This window comes from Exophiala oligosperma (genome assembly GCF_000835515.1).
Source record: "Exophiala oligosperma strain CBS 72588 unplaced genomic scaffold supercont1.11, whole genome shotgun sequence".
Classification (NCBI taxonomy): Eukaryota; Fungi; Ascomycota; class Eurotiomycetes; order Chaetothyriales; family Herpotrichiellaceae; genus Exophiala; species Exophiala oligosperma.
Window position 1 is genome coordinate 235,749 of NW_015622828.1, and position 18,857 is coordinate 254,605.

An 18,857-nucleotide genomic window follows, 5' to 3' on the forward strand; every position below is an offset into this window, starting at 1 on the left:
CGCATAACCTACAATACCCGCTATGGTCAGTTGAAAAATACACCGACACACCCAGACCAGTCAAATACTGATGCAATCTCGCAGGGCAAGTTGGAAGATGATTTAAAGACTGATCCTCCTTGCCATCCTCGAGCAGTAAGTGACAAGAAGGCATTGAAGGCCCATTACATCTTCCTATATTGACAGATGATGCTTGTAGTGTGCTATTCAGGGTAGGCATTTTTATTTCTTGTTTTGGACATCCATGGAATAACCGTCCTGCCAACAGACTGTTTGCAGAAGAACAATTACAAGGAGGAAAAATGCCAGTCGGCAGTCGATGCATTATACGAATGTTGTAATGCATTCTATAAACAACAAGGAGAAGACGCCAGCACAGTCTCCTGTCCTAAGCCCAAGTTGCTGAAGTTGAAATTGGAGCAGCGGAGACAACAGCGGTGACCCGGCCTTCCTTATCTCGAGTGCTGGGCGGATAGATCAATCATGTATATATAAAAGGTCGCTCTGGCATGGAGATAATGATAAAAACATGTAGCATACGATTTTTCTACCTGAACCATCGTCCCTTCAAAATGAGGTCTGGTCAGCTGAACAGCGGATGCAAAACTATGCTCTTAGGCAATCGTGAGCACGCAAGAGACCCTTGTAGGATCTGAACAACCACTGAGAAAGAAAGGTCTGTTCCGAGACTCTAATGACTACCTGTATGACATTGAGGAAAGAAAAAAGAAAGAAGAAAGGAAGAATTGATGGCCGGTGAAGAAGGCTCTGAAAAGAGTCCATTCCTATTTGAGACTAGCGTCTGCGCGTACTCGACTTGTCGCGGTATTGTTCAGAAAGTTGCTACAACAAGCCCGGGGTAGAGAAAGATCAATAGGCAGTCGAGAACAGCCCTACGACCGCAAATACTCATAGTTCATATTCTTCGTGACAATGGCACCCACTACCCGATCCTCGGTCCATGGGAGAGCACCAGATGTAAGGATTTTGGGTTTCGAGCTCTCCTGTTACTGCCGCTGACTTCAATGCAGTTCCTCCCTAGACAGCCCGACTCACCGCCCCCCAGTGACCATGAAGATGAGGAGATGGCGGACGACTTTGACCATGAAGGAGGTGTGAATTCCCTTTACTAGCCTACCTCATCGTCGACATAACCTTTCGTGGCAGAATACCACAAAATGCTGATCAACGTCACAGATCCTCAATCTCCCTACCAGTCCTCAGCCCAAGACATCCTTCGACCGCTACAAGACACGGCTGATCGTGTGAGCAAACAAGCCGAAGATTTTGCAAAAGCCCTGGATAAATTCGTGGCCAATCGAGCACCAACTGATCAAACACTTTGGGAGGATGCTCTCTTACTTTTGGAGCGATTTAGCAAGATCGCCGAAAACCGAAGACAGAAGACACCGGCAAGCGAATCTGATGCACAGATTCAAAAGATACAACTCGAGAACGATCTCTGGATCCTTGTTCGGAATCTGCTAGCATGCAGTTCCCCGGAAACTACGAACAATGCACAGATTGCTCAAGACTCAAGATTAGGTGGACTACACAGATATTCAGACAATGTTGAACTCTGGACGGCTTTTCTAGACTCAGATGCAGTTGCGCAGGAATATGAATGCATCTTGAGTTGGCTACAGGAGAGAGCTGCAGGATCGTCTGAGCCTATCGAAAATCTCCTCCACGATCTAGCCGAGAAGTCTGAACGCGGCGACGGAGTATGGAGTGCTGGACCTATTTACACACAAACCGCTATAAAACAACAGAAGCGAACTAGGGTCTGGTCAAAACCTCTGGAACCATCGAATCCTGGCTTAAACCGCACCCATGTCCGCAGTATTGATGGCAAACCTTTAGTGGCGCAATTAGATCCTGACTCGAGAACTCGAGAGTCAGCCGTGCTTCAAGAACAGGACGAATATCACGAAGAAGCCGCGTGGCGCACGTGCTGGGAGATGTTGCGGCGTGGCCAAACTGCCGTGGAGATCCAATCATGGTGGGCAGAGCGCAAAGAAGTATGGAGATATGAAGTCCTCCGAGGTTGTGGAGCGAGCCCATCCGAAATGGCAGATTCACCCTGGCTTCGCATATTGAACCTGGCCACGAATCCGGAATGGCTCGAACGATGCAGAGCTCTTGCTCACAACCCGGCCATCGTCGATAAATATCAAAGAGCTGTATACGGAATTCTGTGTGGGGACAATGAGGCTGCAGGTTCAGCTGCACAGACTATCGATGACCATATGTTTGCGCTTTTCAATGCTCTTTTGATGGACAGGTACGAGACCTATATTCAGGCATACCAGAAGAAAATAGTCGGACAGGGCTCTAATGAGTTTCGACCTCGATCTCCCTCCACAGCTCAAGTTCGGCTTCATACGACGAAGGCCTTTTCCGATGCAGCCACGAAGGAAGAGTCCCACCGACCGCACAAGTTGTTCGAAATGGCCGTTATGTCCAAGGACTATGAAAGCTTGTTTATTAACATGGGACAAGCTGTTGCTTATGTGGCTCACAGCTTTGGTCAAGGTGACGATCTCATTGAGGCCAATAAAGACCATGGTGATGAGATCTCCCAACTCAATGCACAAGATCAAGACGCGGTGAGGATGGTGGTACACCTTCAACTGGTCTTGAAAGCACTGGGGTTCCTTGACGCAGCGTATGAAGAGCATTTGTACGTGATGGAGAACAATATCGCAATGTATATCAGCTTCCTGCAAAGCATTGGCAGGTATCAACTAATACCAACATATGCCGCCAAACTATCGCCAGATCGTGCGCAACATGTCTTGGGCACCGTCCTAATCAACATTACAAACTCCAAAGAGCGAGACACCATGGTCAAACTTATGAAACACGAAAAGATCAACGTTGCTGAAGTGATCTACGGCATTTTCTCTCTGGCAAACTTTGGCGACATTCAAAAGCTGCAAAATATGACGGAATGCCATCCACCGAGGATGACCGTAGCAGGAGGAACCGCTAAATTCGCAGTTTCGAGAGTCAAACAGCCACTAATGACGGGCCCTGTCACTGATGCGGACGAAAAGGCATTGCGAAGTGTCGAATGGTTCCGGTATATCGATGCTGAAAATTGGGGCAGCGCTGCTTGGGCTTTTGGAGTCTTGTACAAGACTTTCCTTGCCGAGGGAAATTTCGTTGCGCTTCGCCAAATGATTGATCGAGTTAGCCTGTCCGAGGTCTCTCTCGCAGCGGTCAAGATGAATCTCATCTTTGCCAACGGTGAACCACCTGCACAACCTGATCAAACGGATGAGGATGAACTGGATGAGGATAGAATCCATCCGATCAGCCCCAGCCGTCGAAGAAGAGACCCAGTGATTGTTGAACATCCACTCACAAGACCTGGCAACGACCGCGAGACTTTGGCTTATAAATCTTTGACTTGGCGACAACTGGAACAGCTCACCATGGCCATCGATTCCTTGGACATGTTCCAGGAAACGGCTGATAATCTTGAATCGTGAGTGACGAAGAACTTTTGGGGAACATCAAGATTCTGACTGACCTGCCGCAGAAATCGATCGAATGCGTCATTGCTGAGGACGTACAAGCGTGACTTGAAAAAGGCACTCGACGATGTGCGATCTACAATTGTTCCCGTGTTGGACAATAATTTCCTCTGTCGTCCTCAAGACGAGCAAGAAGGCGTGCATCTGACAGCCATTCGCAACCACTATATCCCTGAGGTCATCTTGGCGTACAACAGTGCCTTGTGGTTTGCGGGTCATTTCATCTCACGGGCGTGGTTGGTGGAGTGTATGGAGCTTGCACAGAGAGTGGCTGAGACTCCCACGTTGACGAATGCTTTTGTCGAGGGGAAAAGAATGAGGGAATTGGTTAGAGCATTTGCCGTCGACAGTGAAGCACTTTTGCAGGCCACCGAGCAGAGTGGGCCAAAAGCGAAGAAGATGAAGACGGACAAAGGAAACAGTGACATCTGGAAGGTCAGTTGGAAGGAGCAAGACGAATTGGATCTTGAGGCCATAGATTGAGCTAGAGCGTCCAAAGAGGAGAAACCGTCTACAGAAGGGATTTGAGAAGCCATGTCCTCTGTATGATGACCAGTAGTTTTCTACCTAGATAGGTACAAGAGTGTCGTAAAAATTCCATGATGAGAGAATAGATCATCGGAACATACAGACTACGTATTGCCTGCCACGGGGTGAGTCGAATGCGAATGCGCCTCGTCATGATGGAGGGGGGAAGAAAGACGGTCTAGAGTGTGTCGTACGGAGGAAAAGACCTACTTTTCTAATGCCCGTGTCAATTGTTGGTTTTTCTGTTGTTTCTATTGTGTCCACTCTCTCACCTTGTCTGTAGTCAAACACAAGGCGTACTCGTAACGGCGCGGAAGTTTTAAATCGGTAGAACGCTGATTACAGGGATGACCGTGCCGTGTTTTGTCGTCAAGTACAAGGCGGAGGCAACGTTCGGGGAACCCTTAGTCAGCGCGGATTAGACATGTTGATTACATTTACTTCTTTCTTTTCTTCCCTTGCCCGCGCCTTGAGGTTGACGATTTCGGCATTTGACGACCAAACGATCATGAAGGTCAGTGTGATAAGTGATGCAATAGGCGTTCCGTACAGTAAGTAGGTGCCGTATGAGTGAGAGGACATATACATATATATATACGGAGTTGGTGACATGTCAAATGATGATTTTCTGTTCCTTTGTAAACTGCAACCAGCTCAACGACATCTTACCTACCGTACTGACCTAGTTGCTAAACATATTGTTCACCACTTCGTGTCCGGGCACAAGAGAGAGAGAGAGAGATTACTGTATCTAATCTTGATTTTGTTTTTGGGGGGGGATTCTACACTGTAATCCACCTGCCTTGAGCCTTGCCTACCTTTGGACCTACTGTTAGGTACCTACGCCACGAGTGACGAGCACAGCCCCCCTTCTCTCCTTTCCTATCTCGCGCCCCTAGTCCAAGTTCGATACCACGTCCCGAGTAGAGGCGAAAGTTTTGCGGATTCGCCATCATGTCTTTTGCGGATACGGATACGGACACGACCAAACTATACGGCCTGACAGCCTTGCCGGCGGATCAAACAAGGACCAAACCGGCCACGACGAAGCCAGACCCCGTCGAGATCTCGTCGCTCGCCGTCCCACGAACGGAACTGGCGGCGCGCGTCGACAAGTACGTGAGGTCGAAACTCGACGCCGACACTTACCGTCACAGTCTCCGAGTGTATAGCTACGGCTGCGCCATCGCGAGGCAGTGTTTCCCGGATTTCGGTTTGGCTCCCGGATCGGCGCTCGAGGAGACGTGGTTCCTCACCGCCATGCTCCACGACATTGGTACCGCCGAGGAATTTTTGAGTTCGACGAGGTTGAGTTACGAATTTTGGGCAGGAGTCCACGCTTTGGACATTCTTCAAGATCCTAGTCTGACTGGGTTGGGAGACGAGAAGGCGAGTGAGACCGGGATGGCGCCGCGTGAACAAGCCGAAAGCGTGGCCGAGGCTATTATCCGACATCAAGATGTTCAGGATAAGGGTAGTCTCACGCTCATGACCAGGTTGATCCATCTAGGTACGCTGCTGGACAACATTGGTGCCGGGGCGGAATTGGTAAACAGGAAAACGATCGAGAATGTCGTCAGGGAGTATCCTCGCCCCGGGTGGGGTGGATGTTTCAAACGGACGGTCGAGAAAGAAAAGAAAATCAAGCCGTATGCTATGGTCAGTCGTATTGAAGGGTTCGAGGGACTGATTGAGAAGAACGGAGGAAAGGAGGGGCTCATGGGCGAGTTTGACTAGGTAGAAAAGTACATATTACGGGGGAGGGGTTTGTAGAGGACCACACTCGTCCTGTCAATGATAATGCCAGTCTTCCTCAAGGGTCTGTTATCCCGGTGACCCCTACCTAGGTAGCTAAGTAGGAACGTGGATAGCTGGTGGACATCAATGATGCCTAAACTGTTTCTCTTTTAGCCAATTCGACCAAACATCACAATAGTCGATTTGAAGATAAATCTGGGCACGACAGGTCATAAAATGAGGCGTAGCTGCCCGAGATGACGACGAAGCCAATCGCCATGATTTGCTGGCGTGTCATGGCTCTGCTGACGACGATATGGCCGCGTGAACGAACACACGACTTTTCAGAAAACCCAGCAGCGTCAAGCACGAGGTCTTGCCTTTGTCTTTGCCCGCTGATTGAAGTTCTGACCTCAAAAATGTGGGTGTTGATAAGCGCAGACGGTAAGAAGGTATCCAGGAGAGTTGAGGTCACGATCCACATGTTGGCGCGGTCCTGATAGACCTGAGCCAAGACCTGTCGCTGCAACAAGCGGAATTGTTGGCAATGCTTGGGTTTGTTTGTTACTCGACCAAAAAAACCAATATGAGGAAATGAGACAGATGCAGGGAACGGCTGTGACTGCAACGTTTAATGACACTTGCAGCTGTGATCGCTGCGATGTACTTGTTATAGGCTGAGGGTAGGGAGTACTCGCAAAGGACCGGAAACGGAGCGGATACAATTTGACCTCGGACAGTTGTCTGACGAAAGGTGATGATTCATTCCATGGCAGGATTCGATTCCCTGTTCCGACCCTTGGGTACTCCGTGGGTGATCGTTTTCAGCATCAAAGGCCGAGAGCGATGGAAGTCCTCGCTTGAGAAGACAGTGGACAGGGAACCTGCCCTGACATTTTTCAGACTAGACTGTGGCAGTGCAAACGCCTTGACTGGTCGCGATTGGACGTGATGAGAATCTCGCAGCGGACCAACGACCAGCGGGGCAAAAAGATGAGGGCTTTACTTTTCCTCTCTAGGCTTGATCGAGACCAAGCAAAGATTGTGGTACAGCTGACCTGGACTGTTCGGCGTCAGCAATGAGAATGCATTTTTTCGATGGTGACGCCGGATATGGTTGTTATGATGATGATGGAAATTATTCTGTGTTATTGGACCAAGCTCGCCAGATCAGGGGAATGAGCTCCGGGCGATCAAGGGAGGCTAGATCTGTTTCTGGCTTGGTGGGTGGGAATAGCAGTAGAACGGTCAGTTCTTTACCGAAGTATTCATAATGTACTCCGTACTGTACTGTACTCCGTACTGTAGGCATGCACTCGAGGCCGTTGGTAGGCCCATATACGCCCAAGATGCCTGTAAGACCCCCACAAGTTGCCCCCCCGAAGAGGTTTCATTGGCTCGTGTTCCGCCTAGAACTCCCCGAAACTCTAGCGCCTGCGCCCGCGCCCGGGCATAACATGGCAAACTAAGGTGCAACAGGCAGTCCACTAGCACTCCATCTTATTTCCTCCTGGCTTCTCACGGACCGACTCAGGTCTAGGCCGGCATACTGTACACATACCGTACTCTTTTTTTACTTCAATGTAGCAGTCTCATGCTGGCACCAGAATGGCGTGAAGAGTGCCTTATCACATTGTTCACCGGCTCAAGGCCCCTTCTTTCCTTCAACAAGCCTCTCTCTCGAAGCCACATTCCCCTTGAGCAGTAGCTCTGACTATCCGCAACGCTCCTTTGTATTTGTTGATCGTCGCCCCATATATAACATTCTTCACGCAGTATTTACCACCACCTCCGGACTTCCTATTTTGCCACGAGGCACACAGCCACTCTCACCTTTGTCTGATCGTCCCAAAACGGGACATCAGATCGAATCAAACGACTCGCACACCCGGCCGCCTCGACCTGCTTCTTTCTCCTCGTACCATCAACTCCTTGTACGCCTCCCTGAACCGGCTCCCTGGTTGTGCAGCAACACCGTCTGACAGTTGATCCGTTACCAGTGTTTTTCACTTGACCTGCTGATCAACTCCGCCATCTACACTTCGTCCTACATGTGGCCAATACAATAACCTTGGTCGTTTCCCGCTCTGTGCGCCTCTCTTCGTCCTCTCGTTCAGTCGCCCGGATTTCGAAAGAAGTGTAAGAGATTGGACCAAGTTGTACACGCGGAAGGCCGAGGCCAGGTACTTCTGTTGAAGTCCTGCGATGCCTCTTCCCTCGGATGGGCAAGACCCAGAACCAGAGTCGCCCATACCGTTAAGACAAAGGCAGAGAGCACCGACGATTAGCATCGACGACTCTGCCGTCGACACCTATGCCGAGGAACTTCCTAGTGCCTCCTCAGACAAGCCCGGTCCTCTGCCGCGAATACAAACAAAAAACCTCGACAATGCACCCGTCCTCGCATCTCCCCTTTCCACCTCCCCTACCGATGTCCGCGCGTCGACGGATACACGAGAGTCCCGGCCTACATCTCCGCACAATGTATCGTCACCGAGGACAAATATGTTCGACGGAGCGTCCACCCAGACCTTCTTGTCAGTGCCGGGTTTCAGGAATAGGGCGGCCTCAATGGAGTCGGAGGCAGTCTCGCCGACTTCAGAATTTGGCGGAGATACTCAGATAGCATCGAGTACATCGGGGTTGGACGATTTAAGGAAGAACTCGTTCAGTAACAATGACGAGATTATAAACGACAAAGATGCGCTCAAGCCAGATCCGGGCCAGGAAGCTGATTTCCAAGTGGACGACAACAGGTTTGCATTCACACCAGGACAATTGAACAAAATCATCAACCCCAAGAGTCTAGCAGCTTTCCATGCTCTTGGTGGGCTTGCAGGCTTAGAAAAAGGGCTACGGACGAATCGAAGAAGCGGTCTTAGTGCTGACGAAATGGGCTTGGATGGCTCGGTCAGCTTTGAAGAGGCTGTTCAAGCGGGACCCGAGCAGGAAGAACACTATGGCTCTGTCAAACGGACTACCACAAGCCATTCGATGAGTGCTGCTGCGAAGACGACTGAGAATTCTTTCTCCGACCGCAAGCGTATATTCAAAGACAACCGATTACCGGAGAAGAAAGCCAAAACCTTCTGGCAACTTGCGTGGATAGCGTACAACGACAAAGTCCTGATCCTGCTTTCTGTTGCCGCTGTTATATCTCTGGCACTGGGCATATACCAAACCGTCAGACCGGCCCCATCCGAAGAACACGAAGCTCGAGTTGAATGGGTAGAGGGGGTGGCCATCATGGTTGCCATCTTTGTTGTCACCTTTGTGGGAGCTCTCAACGACTACCAGAAAGAGCGTCAGTTCATCAAACTCAATCGTAAGAAGGAAGAGAGAATGGTCAAGGTTGTTCGTTCCGGGAAGTCCCAGGAGATCTCGGTCTATGATGTTCTGGTCGGGGATGTGATGCACCTTGAGCCAGGTGATTTGATCCCAGTTGATGGCGTTTTCATCGAGGGACATAACGTGAAATGCGACGAATCTTCCGCCACTGGCGAGTCTGATATTATTCGAAAAACACCGGCCGATGAGGTATATCATGCCATTGAGAATCACCAAAACCTGAAGAAGATGGACCCGTTCATTCTATCTGGAGGCAAAGTTTCCGAAGGAGTGGGAACGTTTCTCGTCACATCTGTTGGTGTCAATTCGAGCTACGGCAAAACGTTGATGTCTCTACAAGACGAGACCCAATCTACACCTCTACAATCGAAGCTAAACGTTTTGGCCGAGTACATTGCCAAACTTGGTCTCGCCGCCGGTTTACTACTCTTCGTCGTTCTCTTCATCAAGTTCCTAGTCGAACTCAAAAACATGGACGGAGGCTCTCAAGCAAAGGGTCAGCGATTCCTCCAAATTTTCATTGTCGCAGTGACAATCATTGTTGTTGCTGTGCCTGAGGGCTTACCCTTGGCTGTCACACTGGCACTTGCCTTTGCAACGACTCGAATGCTCAAGGACAACAACTTGGTACGACTCTTGCGCGCCTGTGAAACGATGGGCAATGCCACCACAGTCTGTTCCGACAAGACTGGAACATTGACCCAAAATAAGATGTCTATGGTAGCCGGGACGCTTTCAACTGCTTCGAGATTTGGCGATAAACCACAACTAGTCCGTTCCACGGCAGATGGAAACAATGACAAAATGTCGTCGACCGAGGCCAGTGCGGGTGACGTGTCGGCCGGTGAATTTATTGCAACTCTCGCATCTGACACCAAAGAACTTCTCAAGGACTCAGTCGTCTTAAACTCAACAGCATTCGAAGGAGAGGAAGCCGGCAAGAAAGCTTTTATTGGGTCCAAGACCGAGACAGCTCTACTATCTTTTGTTGCAGAACACCTTAGTGTTGAGTCTTTGAGCGAAGAAAGATCCAACGCAGACGTTGTCCAGATGGTGCCTTTCGACTCTGGCAGGAAATGCATGGCTGTTGTGGTCAGGCTGGCGAACGGGAAGTTCCGAATGATGGTGAAAGGAGCGTCAGAAATCTTGATCAGCAAATGTTCGAGAATCGTCAGCGACCCCACGAAAGGTATCACCGATGCTCCCATTACTTCGGATCAGATCGAGACACTCAATGGTATTGTCAGCAACTATGCCTCCAGGTCACTGCGCACAATTGCTCTCTTATTCCGAGATTTCTCGGAATGGCCACCGCGCGGTGCTGTCTTAATCGACGATAAGAAACAAGCGGATTTCGACAAGGTCTTCAAGGATATGACATTCTTCGGCGTGGTGGGCATCCAGGATCCATTGAGGCCTGGCGTAGAGAAAGCCGTGCACGACTGTCAGGTGGCTGGTGTTTTTGTACGCATGGTCACTGGTGACAACATCATGACTGCCAAGGCCATAGCTACCGAGTGTGGTATCTTCACGCCTGGTGGTATCGCGATGGAGGGGCCAGTCTTCAGAAAATTGAGCACCAAACAGCTGACCCAAGTCATTCCACGTTTGCAGGTGCTTGCACGTTCCAGCCCAGAGGACAAAAAGCTTCTTGTCGGCCATTTGAAGAAGCTCGGCGAGACGGTTGCAGTCACTGGTGACGGCACCAACGACGCACCAGCACTCAAGACCGCAGATGTGGGCTTCTCCATGGGTATCGCTGGTACCGAGGTCGCCAAGGAGGCATCATCCATTATCTTGATGGACGACAACTTTGCATCTATTGTCAAGGCTATTTCTTGGGGCAGAACGGTCAATGATGCCGTCAAGAAGTTTCTACAGGTATGTTTTGTGTGTTTTTGTTGCCAACACGATCTGACAGATTCCGTAGTTTCAAGTCACGGTCAACATCACCGCCGTCCTTCTCACGTTCGTCTCTGCTGTGGCCAATGACGACGAAACTTCCGTCCTGACGGCTGTGCAACTGCTCTGGGTCAATTTGATCATGGATACGTTTGCCGCCCTTGCCTTGGCTACCGATCCTCCTACGCACTCGATTCTCAAACGCAGACCGGAGCCTAAATCGGCCCCGTTGATCACCATTACGATGTGGAAGATGATCATCGGACAATCAATATATCAGCTTGTGGTTACGTTAATCCTGTACTTCGCCGGCGAAAGTATACTGTCATATCAGACCCAAGGTGAGAAGGATCGACTTCAGAGTACGATTTTCAACACCTTCGTCTGGATGCAGATCTTCAATCAGTATAACTCTCGTCGACTGGACAATCATTTCAACATCTTCGAGGGAGTCTTGAAGAATTGGTGGTTCATGGGCATCCAGGTCATTATCATTGGCGGGCAATGTCTGATCATGTTCGTTGGCGGGCAAGCATTCTCCATCAACCGCATCAACGGCGCACAATGGGGCTACTCAATTGTGCTCGGAGCGCTGTCCATGCCCATTGCAGTCATAATTAGATTGCTGCCCGACGAAATCTTTGCCAAAATGATCCCCAGCATTCGATTTGGTAAGAAACATGCTCCACAGTTTACTCTGGAGGATGACGAAGAGCTTCGACACTGGAACCCTGCGTTGGAAGAGATTCGAGAAGAGCTCACATTCCTCAAGAAGCTCCGAGGAGGAAGGATGTCCGAGTTGGCGTATAAATTGCAACATCCTCGAGATACCTTCATGCCACGATCGCGGAGTCCCTCTCGGTCGAGATCCAATAGTGACCTGCCTCAGACACCGGAGGGAGAAGTGGTACCACCGGATCAATCTTCCGCGTCGCCCTCAACACCCGAGAGATACAGGAGACGAGCAAGATCAAGTTCGAATTCTGTATTTGGACCTGCCGCAGCCATGGCAGGAATTGTTGCAGGCAGTGTGGCTGGAGGATGGTCTCCAGTCGAACGCCGCAATCTAGAACCCGAAACTATCCATTTCCATCGAGCACGATCTCATTCCGGTGTAGAAGGGACTCCTGGTATGGAAATCCACCCGGCAACTTCACAAGATGATCCAGTCTTTGCCGAGAGCATCCCAAAGAATGGCATCCCACCGAGTCAAATCGCCAGTCTGGCGCCACATTTCAGCCATGCACCACCACACAGTCCCCCAACACGCTCGAAAAGCTCACACTCACGGTCGACGTCATCGACATCACATGTGTGAAGACTAGAGCTTGAGAACATTTCTCTGGTTTTACTATTTGGAAAGAGTCTGCGCTGCGTTGGAATGGCAATAAGTTTCTACTCGTGCGTATGTATTGCCATGCAGAGAGTATGGCTGGAGAAGTCATGACGCACATGTGGCCATAGGCCGTGAAAGCGGTTGCAACACGAGCGCCGCACTTCGTGTGACAAGGTACAAATATAATCTGACGGTCAAAAAACTAGGCTTGTCGAAGGCAGAGCTGAGGACGACAGCAGTTCATCAGAGACGCCTTATTTCTGGTCGTGACTTACCATCGTGAGGAAAGGGGTCTGGCACGGATACGAGGTAAACGCCAGCCTTGCACCAAACACATTTCGGGGGCGAGATACGGAGTACAGTGTACATGTCAAAACGGACAAAAAGCATTGGGACGGGCCAGCTTCTTTGAACATAGCAATGAACAATTAATCAGATGTGCAGAAGATTGACTGCGCAAAAAGGAGCACGAGTACGTTCATCATTAGTAGGTGCCTGGACTTAGGTGGTAAGAGTATCCTGCGTAGTCATACTCCGTAATTGGTACTTGGGTTGCTCCAGGGACATTCCATGCTGAGTCAAGGTACCTGTGGTCTGCGCGAGGATACTCCGTGCGAGTCTTTTGTAACCATGGAGTAGATAGACGTCAGTAAACCTACGAGTATTGTCGGATGTAACAAGTCTGACTATCCAGTGTCCCTTGTCCGCCGAAAGGATCCCGTGGCAAATGCCTGTTACGCGCCTAAGGCTGAGCCTCGGCTCAAATTCTGCCACTCTGCATTGCCAGGACTCTCAGACCTGAATCTTCACCACCAATCGCCCTGATGATTTTGATTTCCATCTTTCGCTAACGACCCAATTTTTCCCTTAGGCAACTCTACTGTCCCTTGACCGACCGCTCCCCGATTGTCGGTGCACGTCACATTGTACCTCAGCGGTCACTCCTGCTCTTCTACCCGGCGCCGCCGTGGGCCGCTTGTTTTTCCATCTAATCGACCATGGCACCAGGACGGTCGATAAATATCCTTCTACCCTCCTCTCTTCCCTTTCAGAGACCGAGACCGAGTATACACTCTTCGTCACCCTCATTACGCCCCTTCTGCCGTCCGCTCTTCCTTCAATCCTCCTGCCGAACAATACCCAGCGGACCTTCTCTCTCAACACACACCAGTGCCTCGAGGAGGGTATTTCGACGGTGGAACAATATACAAGTTGCCCTGCGACGTTCACAGTCTACAGGTGAGTGAGCTTGCGGCTCTCTTGGACCCTTCTAGGTGATTGACCAGACCACAGTTGTTGTCCATCATAAAGGACGTGCCCGTTTCCGCCGGTCGATCAGTTTTTTGACCATCAGCACCCTTTCGTTCGTTGTCGGTACATACCTCGCCCTCAGCTACTCTCCTCCGATCCTCGTCCCGCTCATCATGGGTTCCATGCCCTCGGACGCCGAGACGCTCTCGATCTACGAGCCACCCGACGACCTTTCCCGAGAGATTGACGAACAAATCAGAAACTGCGCCCTCGCCGTGGAACTCAGAGAACACCCGGACTTCATCGAATCGAGGCCGCACCTCAAGATCCCCCCAGAAGTGCGACAGCACAATCTCACAGCGGGCACGTTGGCGGGGCCCGGCATGATCGTCGTTCCGCCGTACTATTTCAATGAGAAGGACGGGAAGAGCATGGTTCAGATATTCTATGTCGGTCCCGACTGCTCAGGGCATCCAGGGATCGTGCACGGCGGGTTCCTGGCCACAATGCTCGACGAGGGTCTGGCAAGGTGCGCATTCCCTGCCATGCCAAACAAAGTGGGCGTGACGGCAAACCTGCAAATCAATTATCTCAAACCCACAATGGCGGGCCAGTTTCTGGTCCTGCGAGCGACGACGACGAAAACTGAGGGCAGGAAGGCATGGGCCGAGGGCTGGATTGAGAGCCTGGAGGTGCCAGAGGGTGAAGAGCCACAGAAACTCGTGGAGGCGAGTGCGCTGTTTATTGAGCCGAAGTATGCTAATGTAAGTATTCTATCCGCGACCCGATCACACTCAACCAATGCTAATGTCTGTATGACAGGTCTTGAAATCACTCTACCGAGTTTCAGATTAAATGCTCGAGAGGTTTGATGCTATATAATGCCGGAGTTTTTCGATCGGAAGGCATGTTCTGACTCTATGGGCTTCTCTTTTGAAGGTACAAACGAGAAGTTGATGGAGTATTGTTCTCGAGTCCAGCGTCGCAAAGCACAAGCATTGGATAGAGCTGTCGAGAACTGTGCGATATGGATTTTGGGATTCAAGCATGTATCTACGTGCACGGGGTTTGGTGTTCTTAGAAAGCATAGTATCTGATATGGATAGTCTCTCAAGACTGGAAAAGAATAGACGAATATACCGGCCCCGAGTCTACTTGTGGGCATTTTGTCAAAACGTGCAACTTCTGCGTCCTTTTATTGAATATTGGGGATTAGGGATGACCTAGGGTATCTAGGTATCTAGGACACCTGGACCTGGAGCCACTCTACTTCCCACCGAAGTTGTAGAACACCACACATGATAAAAAAGGCTGTCACGAAAAAGGAGGTACGCAGAAGCGAGTATGAATCAGATAAGGCGGCGGGCTTTTGGGGGAGGACGATAAAGGCCAAAAAGTAGTGCTGCTTTTGTGCTTTCTTGGCCTACGCAGCTGCTGTGAACGTGCTGCTGCTGCTGCTGCGTATCAAGTCTACAGCTCTTGCTGGGGGTATATACGATAGACGTTGAACAAGCCCGCTTACGGAGAGACAACTCGAGGCTTTGCACACACGGCTCCTTTTTGTAATTACGTTATACTTGGGTTTGCATGCATACCGATTCCTGAACCCTCATCCCAACACCTCTCGCATCATGTCGGCCAGATACCTCGCCGTGTCAGTACCATCTTCGATAACACCCTCTGGACACAAGGACGATGCGATTGGCGCCGTACAAAAAGTCGTGGGCCCATCCAACGGCGATGTCACCAGTTTTCATATCCCGGATTTCAAGATTGGCACGTTGGACGCATTATTACAACAATCAGAGGAACTGAGCAAGCTGGAGGGGTTGTGCAATTCGGTGGTGGGCAAAGTTGGAGACACCCTCCAGAACATACTGGACGGGGATGAAGAGAAGATTAGTATGCACAAGAACGTCAATGACAGTATGTACATGCGTCGTGCTTTTGTCGAAAGGGAGAGGCTTGTTGTGCCATGATGATCTTGTTGAACTGACGAGCGACACTGCAGAACCCCTCGAACAATACCTTCGAAGTTTCTCTTGGAACAAGGTCAAGTATCGGGCGGACCGACCATTGTCAGAGTTGATCGATCTACTACAAAAGGTACGCCCAGATTTGGTGCCTCCTTTCCAAACCGTACCCTCATGTCCATGTACAGGAAGCGAATTCAATCGACAATGATGTCCGATCAAAGTACAACCAGTACAACTCCGTACGGACGAATCTACAAACGCTCCAGCGGAAACAAACCGGAAACCTCTCGACCAAGTCCCTCATCAGTGTGGTCCCTCCCAATGTCCTTGTTACCGACTCCGAACACCTCGAAACCCACCTCGTCGCGATCCCGAACTCAAACGTCAAGGAGTTTATGCGGTCCTACGAAACTCTCGCGCAAATGATCGTCCCTCGGTCGGCGTATTTTGTCGCTTCCGACGACGAGTTCAGTCTCTATGCAGTTACGATGTTTAGAAAATACAGTCATGAATTCTTGCACAAAGTAAGGGAGAAGAAATGGGTCCCGAGAGATTTCAAGTTCAAAGAAGGCGGAAAGGAGGAGGAGCAGAAGGAGGTTCGACGAGTAGAGGCCGAAGAGAAAAGAGTATGGGGAGAGACGTTACGGTTAGGCCGGACCGGCTGGAGCGAAGGGGTGATGTGTCTGGTGCACGTGGTCGTGTTGAGGGTGTTTGTTGAGACGGTGCTCAGATATGGTCTGCCGCTGGACTATGTGGCTGTTCTGGTAAAGGTATGCTACTTTGGACCTTGACCGCAGACGTGATCTTCACGGAGTACTGACATGAGTGTGAAATCTAGACCGATTCGAAGCGGGAAAAGAAGGCCAGGCAGAACCTCGACACCGAGTATGCTTACCTGGCAGGCAACGCCTTTGGACGAGACAGCAAAGGCCGGCCAAAGAAGGACGAAGGCATGTCAGGTGGTGACCTTGTGACCGGTGGTGATCAAGGAGATTATTCTGCTTATGTTTGTTACGTTATTGATGTCGATTGAGCGAACAGAAAGCGACGGTGGAATAGATGGATAGGATTTGGAACTGGAGTCTGAAAAGGCCTCTTTTTTTCAATGACGATAAAACTACCTACTTTTTCAGATGCCCGAGGCGACGGCCCATGTACAGTGTCAAAAGTGCCGTAGCTGAGTATCCTCTCTTATGGCTCCAGTCGGGTTTCTATTGATCGCGAGCACATCATGTCCATTGTGTGGTGTGATGACTGGGGGATCATGGATGTGTTGGTTCTGTCCATCCACTTTGCTTCACTCTGTCAGCTCCGATCCTTTTCTGGGTGCCTATACAAAAATGTGCTGCTTTTTCTATTCCATATTCCACGGCCCCAGAAGTGTTTTCTTGCCTTTTGCTGGGCGAGAGACTCGATCCGACATGCGTGGAACATTTGTCGTTTTGCAAAGTCTTGCAAAAAGAACCGAAATGTGGTTTTACATTTGACCCCAGATCCCACCACCTTTTTTACCCCCCCGGATCGTTCATTTCCGACGAGAAACATGCGAGATGGGTCTTGTGTGGTGTGTGTGTGTGTTTTGTTGTCTTTTCCTGAATTCTTGGTTCCATTCGATTCGGATCCGATGCGCGTCTTCTCGTACCCAACGGGTATTTTGTGGCGTTTGGACACCCTTGAACGACTTCTTTGTCGTGACGAAAGGAGGTGAGGTGAGGCCGAGTTATACACACGTACATGTAGGATTTCCACAAGTCCATAGAAACCCTGTCCTCCGAATAGGATAATTAATTTTGCTGAACCCCCGGTCCCTTCCAACCGTCGGGATTCTTTGGAAATAAGAACAACCTTGGACGTATTCAAACTTCAAAACGTCACTGTTTCGGTCTCCCCAATTGGAAAGATTTCATGGATGATTCGTTTTGTCGGTTTCCCGTCAGTCAGTCAGTCAGTCACAGGGAAAAACCCACACGTTTTTATCGGTCTTTCTCTTTTCCGGGTTTCGTTTCAAGATCCAAATTTGACAATGTCGGTCCTTCAAACACCACCACCACCACCCCCCTGTCTCGACTGACGTTGGCCGTCGTGAAGACCCGAATAGTAACCCGCCCAGTAATACGCCATTTTGATGTTTTCCAAAGTTTGATCTGTAGTAGAAATTGGATCTGGATCTAAAAAGACAAAAATCATCAAGTCAGCAGTGGTGACTAGATAAAGAAGAAATCGACAAACCCCCGTGGCAAAAGGTGTATGTCCATGGTTGGTAAGTTACCTTGTTCATTCGTGGTTGGTAGATTTGGTCCCATCGTCGGCGTGGTATTTTGAATGGTGTTTTGATATCCCGCGTGGTCGTGTTGAGTGGGTATCGATGAGGTCGTGGACGAGTCTACCACCTTCGTCGTTGTGGCTGTAGGTTGTTGATATCGTTCTCGCTGTTCGACATGACCTGTTTGACTTGCTTCAGACGTAACTAGTTATCGGTTAGCATCATTATACATACTGTGCTCTGCTGATCCGATTTTACCTCTTTGTGTCAATGCTGTTTTCGCCGCCAAAAGTTCCGAATCGTCAGGGACCTCTCCGTCTTCAACCTCATCATCGTCGTCGTTGTCGACTGCGTCTTGTACGGTCACGTTATTCTGATCGACATCGTGCCATTCTCCAGATACACCTTTGCTGGCGCCACCGCCACCGCCGCCACCACCACCAACATCTTCATCATCGAGTTCACCATTTTCGGCTCGACGTAGAATCTCTTCTACATCTTCACCTTTGGCGTGGATACTGTGATAATACTAGCATGACAATTCCCGTCAGTTTATCGCTTTGTCCCATGATGTACCTTGTACCTGGTGCATGGCGTATTGAAAAGTTTGAACAACCAAGACTGGGAGGCGAAAAAGAGAGGAGTGGGATTTGTTCTCGAAACATGTGGATGACCCAAAAGGTGCAACCTTTCAGCTCTCGCCTAGACTCTAATTTGAAATCTTCTCTCCTCTTCCTGTTGCCTTTAAACGCGACTTGAAAACGCACCTCGTATTCTGCGACAGCATCATTCCATGATCTGATGAGTGCCGAATCGTCCCAGATTTCAGCCTGGCTCAGATCGCCACCGGCTTTGGCTTTGGCGCCGTGGTGTTTTGTCTTGACCTTTTTGGAAGATCTGCTGCGAGGCATCGTCAAAAGACTTGAAAGGACGCTTTAAACAACCATAAAGTCAAACCGTCAATACACCTCTCG

General features: G+C 50.0%; 5 protein-coding genes across 7 annotated transcripts; 4 read left to right on the plus strand and 1 right to left on the minus strand.

Annotated features, from left to right (window-relative positions):
• Positions 1-858: 858 nt before the first annotated feature.
• PV06_09796 lies at positions 859-4,152 on the plus strand. Of its 2 annotated transcripts, XM_016411271.1 has the most exons (4): positions 859-978; positions 1,032-1,113; positions 1,198-3,493; positions 3,548-4,152. In XM_016411271.1, the coding sequence occupies exons 1-4, from the start codon at positions 934-936 to the stop codon at positions 4,023-4,025; spliced, it is 2,901 nt and encodes a 966-aa protein (XP_016258025.1). In that variant the 5' UTR covers positions 859-933; the 3' UTR covers positions 4,026-4,152. The 2 variants fall into 2 exon arrangements, with proteins under 2 accessions (XP_016258025.1, XP_016258026.1); XM_016411272.1 differs by having other exon boundaries at positions 1,032-3,493.
• Positions 4,153-7,332: 3,180 nt separating this feature from the next.
• On the plus strand, positions 7,333-12,996 carry PV06_09797. Of its 2 annotated transcripts, XM_016411274.1 has the most exons (3): positions 7,333-7,741; positions 7,808-11,036; positions 11,086-12,996. In XM_016411274.1, exons 2-3 carry the CDS (start codon positions 8,013-8,015, stop codon positions 12,373-12,375), a joined length of 4,314 nt encoding a protein of 1,437 aa, XP_016258028.1. In that variant the 5' UTR covers positions 7,333-7,741; positions 7,808-8,012; the 3' UTR covers positions 12,376-12,996. The 2 variants fall into 2 exon arrangements, with proteins under 2 accessions (XP_016258028.1, XP_016258027.1); XM_016411273.1 differs by having other exon boundaries at positions 7,333-11,036.
• Positions 12,997-13,084: 88 nt separating this feature from the next.
• On the plus strand, positions 13,085-14,823 carry PV06_09798 (uncharacterized protein). The gene is made up of 3 exons (XM_016411275.1): positions 13,085-13,632; positions 13,687-14,408; positions 14,467-14,823. Exons 1-3 carry the CDS (start codon positions 13,392-13,394, stop codon positions 14,497-14,499), a joined length of 996 nt encoding a protein of 331 aa, XP_016258029.1. The 5' UTR covers positions 13,085-13,391; the 3' UTR covers positions 14,500-14,823.
• A 291-nt stretch (positions 14,824-15,114) lies between these two features.
• Positions 15,115-16,947, plus strand: PV06_09799 (uncharacterized protein). The gene is made up of 4 exons (XM_016411276.1): positions 15,115-15,570; positions 15,656-15,750; positions 15,806-16,390; positions 16,459-16,947. Exons 1-4 carry the CDS (start codon positions 15,276-15,278, stop codon positions 16,651-16,653), a joined length of 1,170 nt encoding a protein of 389 aa, XP_016258030.1. The 5' UTR covers positions 15,115-15,275; the 3' UTR covers positions 16,654-16,947.
• Positions 16,763-18,794, minus strand: PV06_09800 (uncharacterized protein; the record flags this gene model as incomplete). The annotated part of the gene is made up of 4 exons (XM_016411277.1): positions 16,763-17,788; positions 17,890-18,087; positions 18,142-18,412; positions 18,651-18,794. The coding sequence occupies 4 exons, from the start codon at positions 18,792-18,794 to the stop codon at positions 17,655-17,657; spliced, it is 747 nt and encodes a 248-aa protein (XP_016258031.1). The 3' UTR covers positions 16,763-17,654.
• Between the last annotated feature and the right edge of the window lie 63 nt (positions 18,795-18,857).

Excerpts from the sequence above, each read along its gene's own strand:
- PV06_09796 (XM_016411271.1), top strand. The coding sequence starts at position 934 with ATGGCACCCACTACCCGATCCTCGGTCCATGGGAGAGCACCAGAT. Across the intron at positions 979-1,031 it reads TCCATGGGAGAGCACCAGAT|TTCCTCCCTAGACAGCCCGA; the intron begins GTAAGGATTTTG and ends ACTTCAATGCAG. Across the intron at positions 1,114-1,197 it reads CGACTTTGACCATGAAGGAG|ATCCTCAATCTCCCTACCAG; the intron begins GTGTGAATTCCC and ends TCAACGTCACAG.
- PV06_09797 (XM_016411273.1), top strand. The coding sequence starts at position 8,013 with ATGCCTCTTCCCTCGGATGGGCAAGACCCAGAACCAGAGTCGCCCATA. Across the intron at positions 11,037-11,085 it reads CCGTCAAGAAGTTTCTACAG|TTTCAAGTCACGGTCAACAT; the intron begins GTATGTTTTGTG and ends CAGATTCCGTAG.
- PV06_09798 (XM_016411275.1), top strand. The coding sequence starts at position 13,392 with ATGGCACCAGGACGGTCGATAAATATCCTTCTACCCTCCTCTCTTCCC. Across the intron at positions 13,633-13,686 it reads GCGACGTTCACAGTCTACAG|TTGTTGTCCATCATAAAGGA; the intron begins GTGAGTGAGCTT and ends ACCAGACCACAG. Across the intron at positions 14,409-14,466 it reads TTGAGCCGAAGTATGCTAAT|GTCTTGAAATCACTCTACCG; the intron begins GTAAGTATTCTA and ends TCTGTATGACAG.
- PV06_09799 (XM_016411276.1), top strand. The coding sequence starts at position 15,276 with ATGTCGGCCAGATACCTCGCCGTGTCAGTACCATCTTCGATAACACCC. Across the intron at positions 15,571-15,655 it reads GCACAAGAACGTCAATGACA|AACCCCTCGAACAATACCTT; the intron begins GTATGTACATGC and ends GCGACACTGCAG. Across the intron at positions 15,751-15,805 it reads TGATCGATCTACTACAAAAG|GAAGCGAATTCAATCGACAA; the intron begins GTACGCCCAGAT and ends GTCCATGTACAG.